At 43.8% G+C, this 12,973-nt stretch overlaps 1 protein-coding gene across 1 annotated transcript; it reads right to left on the reverse strand.

Moving 5' to 3' along the window:
• Nucleotides 1-65: 65 nt before the first annotated feature.
• On the reverse strand, nucleotides 66-11,056 carry LOC124021642 (DEK domain-containing chromatin-associated protein 2-like). The gene is made up of 8 exons (XM_046336778.1): nucleotides 10,634-11,056; nucleotides 9,909-10,006; nucleotides 9,578-9,755; nucleotides 3,964-4,284; nucleotides 3,524-3,621; nucleotides 3,035-3,218; nucleotides 220-416; nucleotides 66-77 (listed from the first exon to the last, which is right to left on the reverse strand). The coding sequence occupies exons 1-8, from the start codon at nucleotides 10,857-10,859 to the stop codon at nucleotides 66-68; spliced, it is 1,314 nt and encodes a 437-aa protein (XP_046192734.1). The 5' UTR covers nucleotides 10,860-11,056.
• Nucleotides 11,057-12,973: the final 1,917 nt, after the last annotated feature.

The raw sequence follows: 12,973 nt of genomic DNA on the forward strand, positions 1-12,973 counted from the left end.
CCCGAAATATATGTACCAATGGCAGATTGACCCTTTAACAATTCCTACAGTACTGAACAACATATTCAAGTGTAGAACTTCAGTAGAATGCCACTTAAAAATTCCACATTAATTCAACAACTGCATAGTTTGTGCCCTCTTTTTAAGACAGTACTCACTGGTGGTAATCTGATATTCTGTCTCTTCCTCTTTCACTCCCAAAACGTCTTCCTCCTCCACCTTTATTGAGATAGCATCCTCTTCCTCTCTAAACGGTTCTTTCTCTTCTTTCACTATAACAGCCTCCTCTTCCTCCTTTTTCATTCTGAAAGATTCTTCCTCTCCTTTCACAGTAATATCCTCTTCTTCTTCTTCTTCTTCTTTCACGACAATGTTCATCGCCAGAGCTTCATTCTCCATAGAGCAGACCTCCTCTTCTTTAGCAGGGGAGGAGTAGTTCAGTGAGCTCATGGTCAGGGATGTTAGCTAGCTAGCTAGCTAGCATTAGCTACTAGCCTAGTGCTTGGCTCAGCAACAATCTTTAACAATTTTGCAAATTGAACATGCAAATTAGGTTAAAGTTAACCAGTTAATACGTCAACTGAACTGCGTTTACAACACTGAGATTACGTAATGTACATGAACATGGTCTAAAGGGTCAATCTTCTAGTTTTATGTTGTCTAGCAAGCTACCAAGGTGGTTGAAATAGTATCCGTGTTGTTGTTCCTGAAGAAGCGTCCGTCCAGTCCATTACACGTCACGCTAGAAGCATCACCTGAAAGACGCTCATCGCCATCTGCTGGCTGGAGAGGGTAACGCAGTTTGGAAACAATAGGTACTACACTTTTTGTATTGAAAAGAACGTCATAATTATTTAACAATAAGCTGATATATTTTCTCTTACGTCTTACAACTAATACGTTCCTGTTCACAGACGTAGAAGCTTAATATGAATATGTAGATAATGAATACATACTTCTGTGCCGCCATCCTGTCAGAAGGTAACAGACTGTTTTATTACCGTGGTAACGATGGATTTCCATTGTGTTCCATGGTGCTTATCGCCCCTAGTGGAGCTTTCTGGTACTTAGAAAGACTGTACGAAAACAGTAAGTAGAGAATTCGTTTTGCGCGCATCGAAGCAGCGCTACGGTTCAGGTCTTTCAGTGCAGTTATTTCTTGTCACGCTTCATCCTCGGAAAATATTTGTTTGTAAGTTCGATTCAAGCATGTTGCTAGTGATGATAATCTTGTTATTGCTAGAATTGCTTACTTATCAATGTCAGTTGGTTGCATTTACTCACACAAATTACCTCGCCAATCATGTATGTCGTCAGCTGTATTCCTGCTCGTGCGTCATGTAAACGAATTGTAAAACATGCAATACTGAGGTTTTGTTACTGTTTCTAGTGTAACATGCTTTGTTATTGTACAGAGGTGGTTGCACATTATTAGAGTAATTAAAGGAGTTAGCCAATTACCATATGAGTAACAATTAGCTATATGGTTTGGCATCATGCCAGATACATGGTACATTGGCACGTGCTTTGTATTTATGGAACTTCAACTTGAAATGTATAATGTACAGCTACAGTATGTCGGTGTGAATTGAACACTAAAGTATATTCTTTTCTGTATTTTGTAGTTTCACAACCTAAACGTTTAATATTAATTCAAGAAAAGTCACGCCTTGGAAGTTTTATTGACGACTTAGTTGTTAGCTATCTGTCTAGTTTTGCATGGGAACGCACTTCAAGGGCAGAATAACTTAGATGAATAGGTAGCATGTTAATACACATTTTCTCTGCTCACTTTTCACGTTAGTTTGAATCTAGATGTGACGGTACTATTCCCTTAAAGCCACGCTCTATAAAATACGAATAAACCTGTAAACAACAGAGCAAATGCATCACATGCAAATAGAACTTGATTATCAGAGGGGTCATATAGAACTACCCAGACATTCCAAATAGAACTTGATTATCAGAGGGGTCATATAGAACTACCCAGACATTCCAAATAGAACTTGATTATCAGAGGGTCATATAGAACTACCCAGACATTCCAAATAGAACTTGATTATCAGAGGGGTCATATAGAACTACCCAGACATTCCAAATAGAACTTGATTATCAGAGGGGTCATATAGAACTACCCAGACATTCCAAATAGAACTTGATTATCAGAGGGGTCATATAGAACTACCCAGACATTCCAAATATCACTTGATTATCAGAGGGGTCATATAGAACTACCCAGACATTCCAAATATCACTTGATTATCAGAGGGGTCATATAGAACTACCCAGACATTCCAAATATCACTTGATTATCAGAAGGGTGTATTATGATGTCAGAACTACTTGTCCTGCTGGACACAATAGAGCAAATGCATCACATGCAAATAGCACTTGATTATCTGTAGTGCTTTACACTGAGTCTACAAAACATTAAGAACACCTGCTCCTTCCATGACTTATAATAATATATGCCATTTAGCAGACGCTTTTATCCAAAGCGACTTACAGTCATGTGTGCATACATTCTACGTATGGGTGGTCCCGGGAATCGAACCCACTACCCTGGCGTTACAAGCGCCATGCTCTACCAACTGAGCTACAGACGAGGTGAACCCAGGCTAAAGGTATGATCCCTTACTGATGTCACTAGTTAAATCCACTTCAATCAGTGTAGATGAAGAGGGGGAGACATGTTAAATTAGGATGTTTAAGCCTTGAGACAATTGAGGCATAGATTGTGTGTGTGCCATTCTGAGGGTGAATTGGGAAGACAAAATATTGAAGTGTCTTTGAACGGGGTATGGTATTCGGTGCCAGGCACACCGGTTTGTGTCAAGAACTGCAACTCTACAGTTTCCCATGTGTACCAAGACTGGTCCACCAGCCAAACAGTAGCAGTCAATGCAGTTTAAGATTTGAGAGAGTCTGCAAAGCTGTATTTGTATTAGTCAGGGACAGCCCTACTGGTTGTCCCGGTAACAGATACCAGTGGGAAGATCTATTGTATTTATTAAAACTAAACTACAGCACTTACTTTGATGTGTCAAATCTGATCCTTTCTTCTCTTCTCCTCCTCTCACAGTTCCACTCAGCCCCGTTGTTTTCCTGCAGTCCACCAGCAACACAGACAACGTCTTCATACCCAGCAGTAAAGTGCTACCGGGAGAGGCACGACAAAGTGACTCCAGGAGGGTGGAAGGGGGTGAGATAGCATTGTCCTGTTAACCATAAAGACGGGACACATACCATTATGGATGCTGATGTCACTGTTGACATAAAGTGCTTTACAGGAACCCAGCCCAGACCCAGAGAGAGCAAGCTGTATGCTAGGCCAGACCAAGCTGTATGCTAGGCCAGACCAAGCTGTATGCTAGGCCAGACCAAGCTGTATGCTAGGCCAGACCAAGCTGTATGCTAGACCAGACCAAGCTGTATGCTAGACCAGACCAAGCTGTATGCTAGACCAGACCAAGCTGTATGCTAGACCAGACCAAGCTGTATGCTAGACCAGACCAAGCTGTACCATCTGGTGTTCTGATCTGGAGAGACTCTTCTCTGCCTCGTCAGCATCAGGATGTTGTTGAGGCTCCCCAGAGGATCCACCATAGTCATGTCTCTCTCCTGTGTGAATGAGATCAAACGAACTTATGATCTTCTATTACAATCACAGTCTTACAAGAGGCATTAATATGTCTAAAAAGGGCCTAAAATGGCCACTTTCATCATGATTTCTAAATATATTGTTTGTGATGCAAGTGTTAAAGGGTCGTTCCACAAAATGGTTGACTTTTGCGTCCCTTTGTTAAAATATATGAACCAGTGGCAGATTGCCCCTTAATAAACAATTCCTACAGTACTGAACAACATATTCAAGTGTAGAACTTCAGTAGAATCCCCCCATTTAAAACCACATTAGTTCAACAATTGCATAGTTTGTGCCCCTGTTTTTAAGACAGTACTCACTGATTGTAATTGGATATTCTGACTCCTCCTCTTTAATTGAGATAGCCTCCTCTTCCTCTTTCACTCCAACATGTTCTTCCTCTTCTTTCAATGTTATGGAATCTTCCTCCTTTTTGATTCTGAAAGCTTCTACCTCCTCGTTTTCCACTCTGACCTCTTTCCCATCTTCCTCTTTCACTGTAATATCATCCACTTCTTCTTTCAAAGCAATAGCCTCCTCTTCCTCCTTTATCATCCTGAAAGCTTCTTCGTCTCCTTTCACCAGAACTTCTTTCTCCGTTGAGTTTAGTGACCTCCGGGAGATTAGCCTCGTGCCGTATCCTGTTAACACATTTGCTAATTTAAGCAAATTGCGTTTAAATGAACCAGTAGATACGTAAACAGAATTATGTTGAAAACACTAAGAATAATATACACAAGATTGGTCGAAAGGGCTTCAATGTTTCGGTTTAATGTTCGCTAGTAAACCACCGCTTTGGTTGAATCAGAAGCCTTTTGTCGCTGTTGAAGAAGACTCCTGTTACCGTCCACTAGATTATACGTCACGCAAGAAACATCACCTGAAAGACTCATATCGCCATCTGCTAACATTTAATTGACAACGCCATCTGCTAACATTTAATTGACAACGTTTTTGGGAAAGCTTTTCCATCAACCAGGAGATGGTTGTCATTAGCGTCATTGTTAACAGCGGTAGACAAATGCACTCAGACAGGGCATTTCCTCTTCTATTTATAACATTTTTGACATGCGTTTTTCTGGATTTTTTGTTGTTGTTATTCTGTCTCTCACTGTTCAAATAAACCTTTAAAATTATAGACGGATCATTTCTTTGTCAGTGGGCAAATGTACAAAATCAACAGGGGATCAAATACTTTTTTCCCTCAATGTATATTATATTATAAAATAAGGATCTGCTGGAGTCAAACCAAGATTCTTTATTTCTGAGCTCAGATAGAATAAGCATTGGGTGATTAGCACATATCTTTATAGTTTCCTGTTCCTGGGCGGGACTTTATTCATACAAGGACACAGGTGTAAATTGGTTTGCAACACAGAATGATAGTCCCAAGAACAGGAGATTATAATAGGACAGTTTCACAAGGTTAGTCACATACTCAGTTATGTGGACACACAAACAATTAACGTTTTCCATTACAGAGTCTGAACATTTTCATGTCATTAAATCACCAGTGGGCTACAATGCAAATGTCAACAATTACATTCAGATAAACACACAGTCAGAGTTTAAAAAAGGAACCTGATCTTCTTTACATTCAATTTGCTACAATGCAAATGTCAACAACGGAGCAAATGCATCACATCCAAATATCCCTGTATTATTAGGATTCTTTGTACAAGTACATTTTACGTACATTTTCATCTGGTAAAAACAAGTAAACACATTGTCAGTCAACAATATAAGACAACGGGAGCACTGTGTATGTTCTCTGATGAATTTTAAGTCAATGTGATGTGAAATATCAATATACACACTAGAAGTACTTATTCTCTGCCGTGTGGATTCTCACATGATGATTAAGTGACTGTGATGAGCAATATGTTTTCCCACAGTCTGACCATTTGTAAGGGTTCTCCCCTGTGCGCAGTCTCATGTATTTTTTCAGGCTTCATAATTTGGTAAAATTCTTTGCACAGTGGGAGCAGGCTTCTCCCCTGTGTGTATTCGCTCATGGGCTTTCAGGTGTCCTAACTGGCTAAAACTCTTTGCACACTGGGTACAGTGGTAAGGCTTCTCTCCTGTGTGGGTTCTCACGTGAACTTTAAGTGACTGTGATGAGTAATATGTCTTCCCACAGTCTGAGCATTGGTAAGGTTTCACCCCTGTGTGCAGTCTCATGTGTTCTTTCAGATGTCCTAAATAGACAAAACTCTTTGCACCGTGGGAGCAGTGGTACGGTTTCTCCCCGGTGTGTATTCGCTGGTGAGTTTTCAGGCTTCCTGACTGGCTAAAACTCTTTCCACACTGGGAGCAGTGGTAAAACTTCTCCCCTGTATGTATTCGCTCATGAACTTTCAGGTTTCCTAACTGGCTAAAACAACTTCCACATTGGGAACAGTGGTAAGGCTTCTCCCCTGTGTGTATTCGCTCATGAACTTTCAGGTTTCCTAACTGGCTAAAACAACTTCCACATTGGGAACAGTGGTAAGGCTTCTCCCCTGTGTGTATTCGCTCATGGGCTTTCAGGTATCCTAACTGGCTAAAAATCTTTGCACACTGGGAGCAGTGGTAAGGCTTCTCCCCATGTGTGCATTCGCTCGTGAGCTTTCAGGCTTCTTAACTGGTTAAAACTATGTCCACACTGGGCGCAATGGTGTGGCTTCTCTCCAGTGTGTCACCCCCCATACTTTTCAGGCTTCCTAGCTTGGTAGGACGCTTTCCAATCTGGGAGCAGAGGTGCCGTCTTGCTGGTTTGGATGTCTCTGGTTCTTCCAAATTTGGTTTTCCTCCTGCCAAAGACAATGTTTTTTTTTTAAAGAGAGACCAAAATGAAATCTCTCCATGATAAAAGTGCTATGAGGTTTAATCCATATCATTGCCTTCAACCTGAGGCCAGTTTTCAAACATGTAATCATTTAAAACAAATTATGTTGTAGAGCTTCCTGGTAATTACTGATATGTTTACTTACTTATTTATTCATTATGTTTTAGAAGTCAGAATACAAACAACTAGAAAGTTCTAGGACCCTCAAGACACAGACATCGATGGATTCCTATCGAGCAGGTGGTTCTAAATACAGTATATAACCTTCATAGTTGTAAAATACATAATTTGACTTTTTCCATACGCACAAACGCGTATTTCTCTCAAATTTTGTGCACAAATTTGTTAATTTGTTTAGCCAAAGATAGTCCATCCACCTGACAGTTGTGGCATATCATGAAGCTGATTAAACAGCATGGTCATCACACAGGTGCACCTTGTGCTGGGGACAATAAAAGGCCACTCTAAAAATGTGCAGTTTTGTCACACAACACAATGCCACAAATGTCTCAAGTTTTGAGGGAGCGTGCAATTGGCATGTTGACTGCAGGAATATCCACTGGAGCTGTTACCAGAGAATTGCATCTTAATTTCTCTACCATAAGCCACCTCAAACGTTGTTTTAGAGAATTTGGCAGTACATCCAACCGGCCTCACAACCGCAGACTACATATAACCACGCCAGTCCAGGACCTCCACATTGTCTTAGACCAGCCACCCGGACAGCTTCCTTGGCTGGGCCTGGCTCCCCAGTGGGTGGGACTAGCTCCCCAGTGGGTGGATGGCTGCAACCCTGCCTAGTAATGTGAAGTCCATAGATTAGGGCCTAATTTATTTATTTACATTGACTGATTTCCTTATATGAACTGTAAATAATTGAAATTGTTGCAAGATGTAGAACTCTTTGAGGATATGAGGACCCATGCCACATCTTTTCAGTCTCCTGAGGGGGAATAGGTTTTGTCGTGCCCTCTTCACAACTGTCTTGGTGTGCTTGGACCATGTTAGTTAGTTGGTGATGTGGACAACAAGGAACTTAAAGCTCTCAACCGGCTGCACTACAGCCCGGTCGATGAGAATGGGGCCGTGGCTCGGTCATCCCTTTCCTGTAGTCCACAATTACCTCCTTTATTTTGATCACATTGAGGGAGAGGTTGTTGGCCTGGCACCACATGGCCAGGTCTCCGATCTCCTCCCTATAGGCTGTCTTGTTGTTGATCAGGGCTATCACTGTTGTGTCATCGGCAAACTTAATGATGGTGTTGGAGTCATGCCTGGCCGTGCAGTCATGAGTGAACAGTGAGTACAGGAGGGGACTGAGTACGCACCCCTGAGGGGCTTCTGTGTTGAGGATCAGCGAAGTGGTGTTGTTTCCTACCTTCACCACCTGGGGACGGGAAGTCCAGGACCCAGTTTCACAGGGCAGGGTTCCAACCCAGAGCCTTGAGCCTAATGATGAGCTTGGAGGGTACTATGGTGTTGAATGCTGAGCTGTAGTCAACTACTATGGCATTGAATGCTGAGCTGTAGTCAATGAACAGCATTCGTACATAGGTATTCCTCTGGTCTAGATGGAATAGGGCAGTGTGATGGCGATTGCATCGTCTATGGACCCGGTAAGCAAATTGAAGTGGGTGTAGGGTGTCAGGTAGGGTGTCGGGTCTGGTGTCGGGTAAGGTGTCAGGTAAGGTGTCAGGTAGGGTGTCAGGTAAGGTGTTAGGTAGGGTGTCAGGTAAGGTGTTAGGTAGGGTGTCAGGTAGGGTGTCAGGTAGGGTGTCAGGTAGGGTGTCAGGTAGGGTGTCAGGTAGGGTGTCAGGTAAGGTGTCAGGTAGGGTGTCAGGTAGGGTGTCAGGTAGGGTGTCAGGTAAGGTGTCAGGTAAGGTGTCAGGTAGGGTGTCAGGTTGAGGCGATACGATCCTTGACTAGTCTATCAAAGCACTTCATGAAGACAGAAGTGAGTGCTACAGTCATTTAGTTCAGTTATCTTTGCTTTCCTGGGTATGGGAACAATGGTGGTCATCTTGAAGAATGTGGGGACAGCAGACTGGGATAGGGAGAGATTGAATATATCCGTAACAGGTGTGCCTTGTTAAAAAAGTTAATTAGTGGGATTTCTTATCTTCTTTATGCGTTTGAGCCAATAAGTTGTGTTGTGACAAGGTAGGGGGGAGAAAGACCTATTTGGTAAAAGACCAAGTCCATATTATGTCAAGAACAGCTCAAATAAACAAAGAGAAACGACAGTCCATCATTACTTTAAGACATGAAGGTAAGTCAACATCGAAAATGTCAAGAACTTTCAAAGTTTCTTCAAGTGCAGTCACACAAAACTTGAAGCGCTGTGATGAAAACAGTCTCTGACGAGGACCGCAACAGGAAAGGAAGACCCAGAGTTACACCTCAACTGTTCAGAGGAGACATCGTGAATCAGGCCTTCATGGTGCTGCAAAAAAAAACACCACTAAAGGAAGAAGAAGAGACATGCAAGAAACATGAGCAAGGGACGTTAGACCGGCATAAATTTGTCCTTTGGTCTGAGGAGTCCAAATTTGAGATGTTTGATTCCAACCGTCGTGTCTTTTTCCACCATGAAGCATGGAGGTGGTGGTGTGATGGTGCTTGCTGGTGACAATGTCTGCGATTCATTTAGAATTCAAGGCACACTTAACCAGCATGGCTACCACAGCATTGCATTCTGCAGCGATATGCCATCCCATCTGCTTTGCGCTTAGTGGGACCGTCATCTGTTTTTCAATGGAGGACAATGACCAAACACACCTTCAGGCTATATAAGGGCTATTTCACCAAGAAGGAGAGTGATGGAGCGCTGCATCAGATGACCTGGCCTCCACAAGCACCCAACCTAAACCCAATTGAGATGGTTTGGGATGAGTTGTACCGCAGAGTGAAGGAAAAGCAGCCAACAAGTGCTCAGCATATGTGGGACCTCCTACAAGACGGTTGGAAAATCATTCCAGGTGAAGCTGGTTGAGAGAATGCCAACAGTCTGCAAAGTTGTTTTTGTATTAGTCAGGGACAGCCCTATTGGGAACAGATACCAATGGGCAGATCTATTTTATTTATTAAAACTAAACTACAGCACTTACTTTGATGAGTCAAATCTGATCCTTTCTTCTCTTCTCCTCCTCTCACAGTTCCACTCAGCCCCGTTGTTTTCCTGCAGTCCACCAGCAGCACAGACAACCTCTTCATACCCAGCAGTAAGGTGCTACCGGGAGAGGCACGATACAGGGACTCCGGGAGGGAGGAAGGGCTAGTGTTGTCCTGGTAACCATAAAGAGGGGACACAGACACATATCATTATGGATGCTGATGTCACTGTTGTCATAAAGTGCTTTACAGAAACCCAGCCCCCAATCAGAGAAAGCTGTATGCTAGACCAGACCAAGCTGTATGCTAGACCAGACCAAGCTGTACCATCTGGTGTTCTGATCTGGAGAGACTCTTCTCTGTCTCGTCAGCATCGGGATGTTGTTGAGGCTCCCCAGAGGATCCACCATAGTCATGTCTCTCTCCTGTGTGAACGAGAACATCAAACAGATGGTAAATGTATGACCGTCTATTCCAAACAGAGTGTTACAAGAGGCATGAATATGTCTAAAATGGCCACTTTCATCATCATTTTATAAAATCTTGTTTGTGATGCAAATGTTAAAGGGTCGTTCCACAAAATGGATGCCTTTCCCTTTGATATTTTAAGTAGAGATAGAACATATGTTCCAATATTGAATTTTGTTGTTGAGGCCCCCCAGAGGATCCACCATAGTCATGTCTCTCTCCTGTGTTAATGAGAACATCAAAATGAGTAGTAAACTTAAAACCGTCTAATAAAATCATAGGGTCTTACAAGAGGCATGAATATGTCCCTTTGATATTTTAAGTAGAGATTATGCTTCAATATTGAATTTTAAAAGCCTGTTATACTAGATGAGGGGAACTTTAATGTAGACCACATGGAGAATTCAATACATCGAATTGAAAAGTCCCTAAAATATGTGTACCAATGGCAGATCGACCCTTTAACAATTCCTACAGTACTGAACAACATATTCAAGTGTAGAACTTCAGTAGAATGCCACTTTAAAACCACACATTAGTTCAACAACTGCATAGTTTGTGTCCCTGTTTAAGACAGTACTCACGGGTGTTCATGAGATATTCTGTCTCATCTTTCACTCCCAAAACGTATTCCTTCTTCACCTTTGTTGAGAAAGCATCCTCTTCCTCTCTAAGCGGTTCTTTCTCTCCTTTCACTGTAATATCATCCTCCTCTTCGTCTTTCACGACAATGTTCAGCGCCAGAGCTTCTTTCTCCGGACAGCAGACATCCACTTCTTTAGCAGAGGAGGAGTAGTTTAGTGAGCTCATGGTCAGTGATGTTAGTTAGCTAGTTAGCATTAGCGAATAACCTAGTGCTAGGCTCAGTATCAATCTTTAACAAGTTTGCAAATTGAACAAGCAAATTAGGTTCAAGTTAACCAGTTAATACGTCAACAGAAATGTTTTTAAACACTGAGATCAGCTAATGAACATTAACATATTTAAAACCTGAATGTTTCAGTTTTATGTTGTCTAGCAAGCTATCGGGGTGGTTGAAAGAGTTGGCGCCTTGTTGTTCCTGAAGAAGCGTCCGTCCAGTCCATTATACGTCACGCAAGAAGAGTCAACTGAAAGACGCTCGTCGCCATCTGCTGGCTGGAGTGGGTAACGCAGTTTGGAAAGTTTGGAAACAATAGTTACTACACTTTCTGTATTGGAAAGAACGTCATAATAATTGAACAATAAGCTGATACATTTTCTCTTTCGTCTTACAGATAATACGTTTCCTGACAACACAACAGTGGTCGGCCTGATCACCGACAACGATGAGATGGCCTACAGGGAGGAGGTCAGATAACTGGCAGTGTGGTGCCAGGACAACAACCTCTCCCTCAATGTGACCAAGACAAAGGAGCTGATCATGGACTACAGGAAAAGGCGGGTTCGAACAGGCCCCCATTAACATCGACAGGGCTGTAGTGGAGCAGGTCGAGAGTTTCTTGGTGTCCACATCACTGTCATGACGTTGGCCTGGGGGAAAGGTTTATGACCGTCATAAATACCGCTTCCGCCCTTTTCTCTTCTCTAACCTACTGAGGTTACATTTAAAAACCCCTTGGTTAACATAGAGATTCTGGGAATACCCTCTTCCCCCTGGAGCTAGGATAGCAGAGTCCCTGTCCATCTTCCCCCTGGAGCTAGGACAGCAGAGACCCTGCACATCTTCCTCCTGGAACTAGGACAGCAGAGTCCCTGTCCATCTGGGACAGCAGAGACCCTGCACATCTTCCTCCTGGAACTAGGACAGCAGAGTCCCTGTCCATCTTCCTCCTGGAACTAGGACAGCAGAGTCCCTGTCCATCTTCCTCCTGGAACTAGGACAGCAGAGTCCCTGTCCATCTTCCTCCTGGAGCTAGGACAGCAGAGTCCCTGTCCATCTTCCTCCTGGAGCTAGGATAGCAGAGTCCCTGTCCATCTTCCTCCTGGAGCTAGGACAGCAGAGTCCCTGTCCATCTTCCTCCTGGAACTAGGACAGCAGAGTCCCTGTCCATCTTCCTCCTGGAGCTAGGACAGCAGAGTCCCTGTCCATCTTCCTCCTGGAGCTAGGATAGCAGAGTCCCTGTCCATCTTCCTCCTGGAGCTAGGACAGCAGAGTCCCTGTCCATCTTCCCCCTGGAGCTAGGACAGCAGAGTCCCTGTCCATCTGGGACAGCAGAGTCCCTGTCCATCTTCCCCCTGGAACTAGAACAGCAGAGACCCTGTCCATCTTCCCCCTGGAACTAGAACAGCAGAGTCCCTGTCCATCTTCCTCCTGGAACTAGGACAGCAGAGTCCCTGTCCATCTTCCTCCTGGAGCTAGGACAGCAGAGTCCCTGTCCATCTTCCTCCTGGAGCTAGGACAGCAGAGCCCCTGCCCATCTTCCTCCTGGAGCTAGGACAGCAGAGTCCCTGCCCATCTTCCTCCTGGAGCTAGGACAGCAGAGTCCCTGTCCATCTTCCTCCTGGAGCTAGGACAGCAGAGTCCCTGTCCATCTTCCTCCTGGAGCTAGGATAGCAGAGTCCCTGTCCATCTTCCTCCTGGAGCTAGGATAGCAGAGTCCCTGCCCATCTTCCTCCTGGAACTAGGATAGCAGAGTCCCTGTCCATCTTCCTCCTGGAACTAGGATAGCAGAGTCCCTGTCCATCTTCCTCCTGGAGCTAGGACAGCAGAGTCCCTGCCCATCTTCCTCCTGGAACTAGGATAGCAGAGTCCCTGTCCATCTTCCTCCTGGAGCTAGGACAGCAGAGTCCCTGCCCATCTTCCTCCTGGAACTAGGATAGCAGAGTCCCTGCCCAGAACCTGTCCTGAATAAGCCCAATGCGTTCCTATGGGCATAATATGCATTACTGAGCTTGTCGTCTACATACACGTTTTAGGGACAACGACTCACGTTGTTATGGTG

This window comes from Oncorhynchus gorbuscha, unplaced genomic scaffold, assembly GCF_021184085.1.
Source record: "Oncorhynchus gorbuscha isolate QuinsamMale2020 ecotype Even-year unplaced genomic scaffold, OgorEven_v1.0 Un_scaffold_1156, whole genome shotgun sequence".
In the NCBI taxonomy this organism is placed as follows: domain Eukaryota; kingdom Metazoa; phylum Chordata; class Actinopteri; order Salmoniformes; family Salmonidae; genus Oncorhynchus; species Oncorhynchus gorbuscha.

Excerpts from the sequence above, each read along its gene's own strand:
- LOC124021642 (XM_046336778.1), bottom strand. The coding sequence starts at position 10,859 with ATGAGCTCACTAAACTACTCCTCCTCTGCTAAAGAAGTGGATGTCTGC. Across the intron at positions 3,622-3,963 it reads AGAATATCCAATTACAATCA|GAGAGAGACATGACTATGGT; the intron begins GTGAGTACTGTC and ends TCATTCACACAG. Across the intron at positions 3,219-3,523 it reads CCAGATCAGAACACCAGATG|GACAATGCTATCTCACCCCC; the intron begins GTACAGCTTGGT and ends TATGGTTAACAG.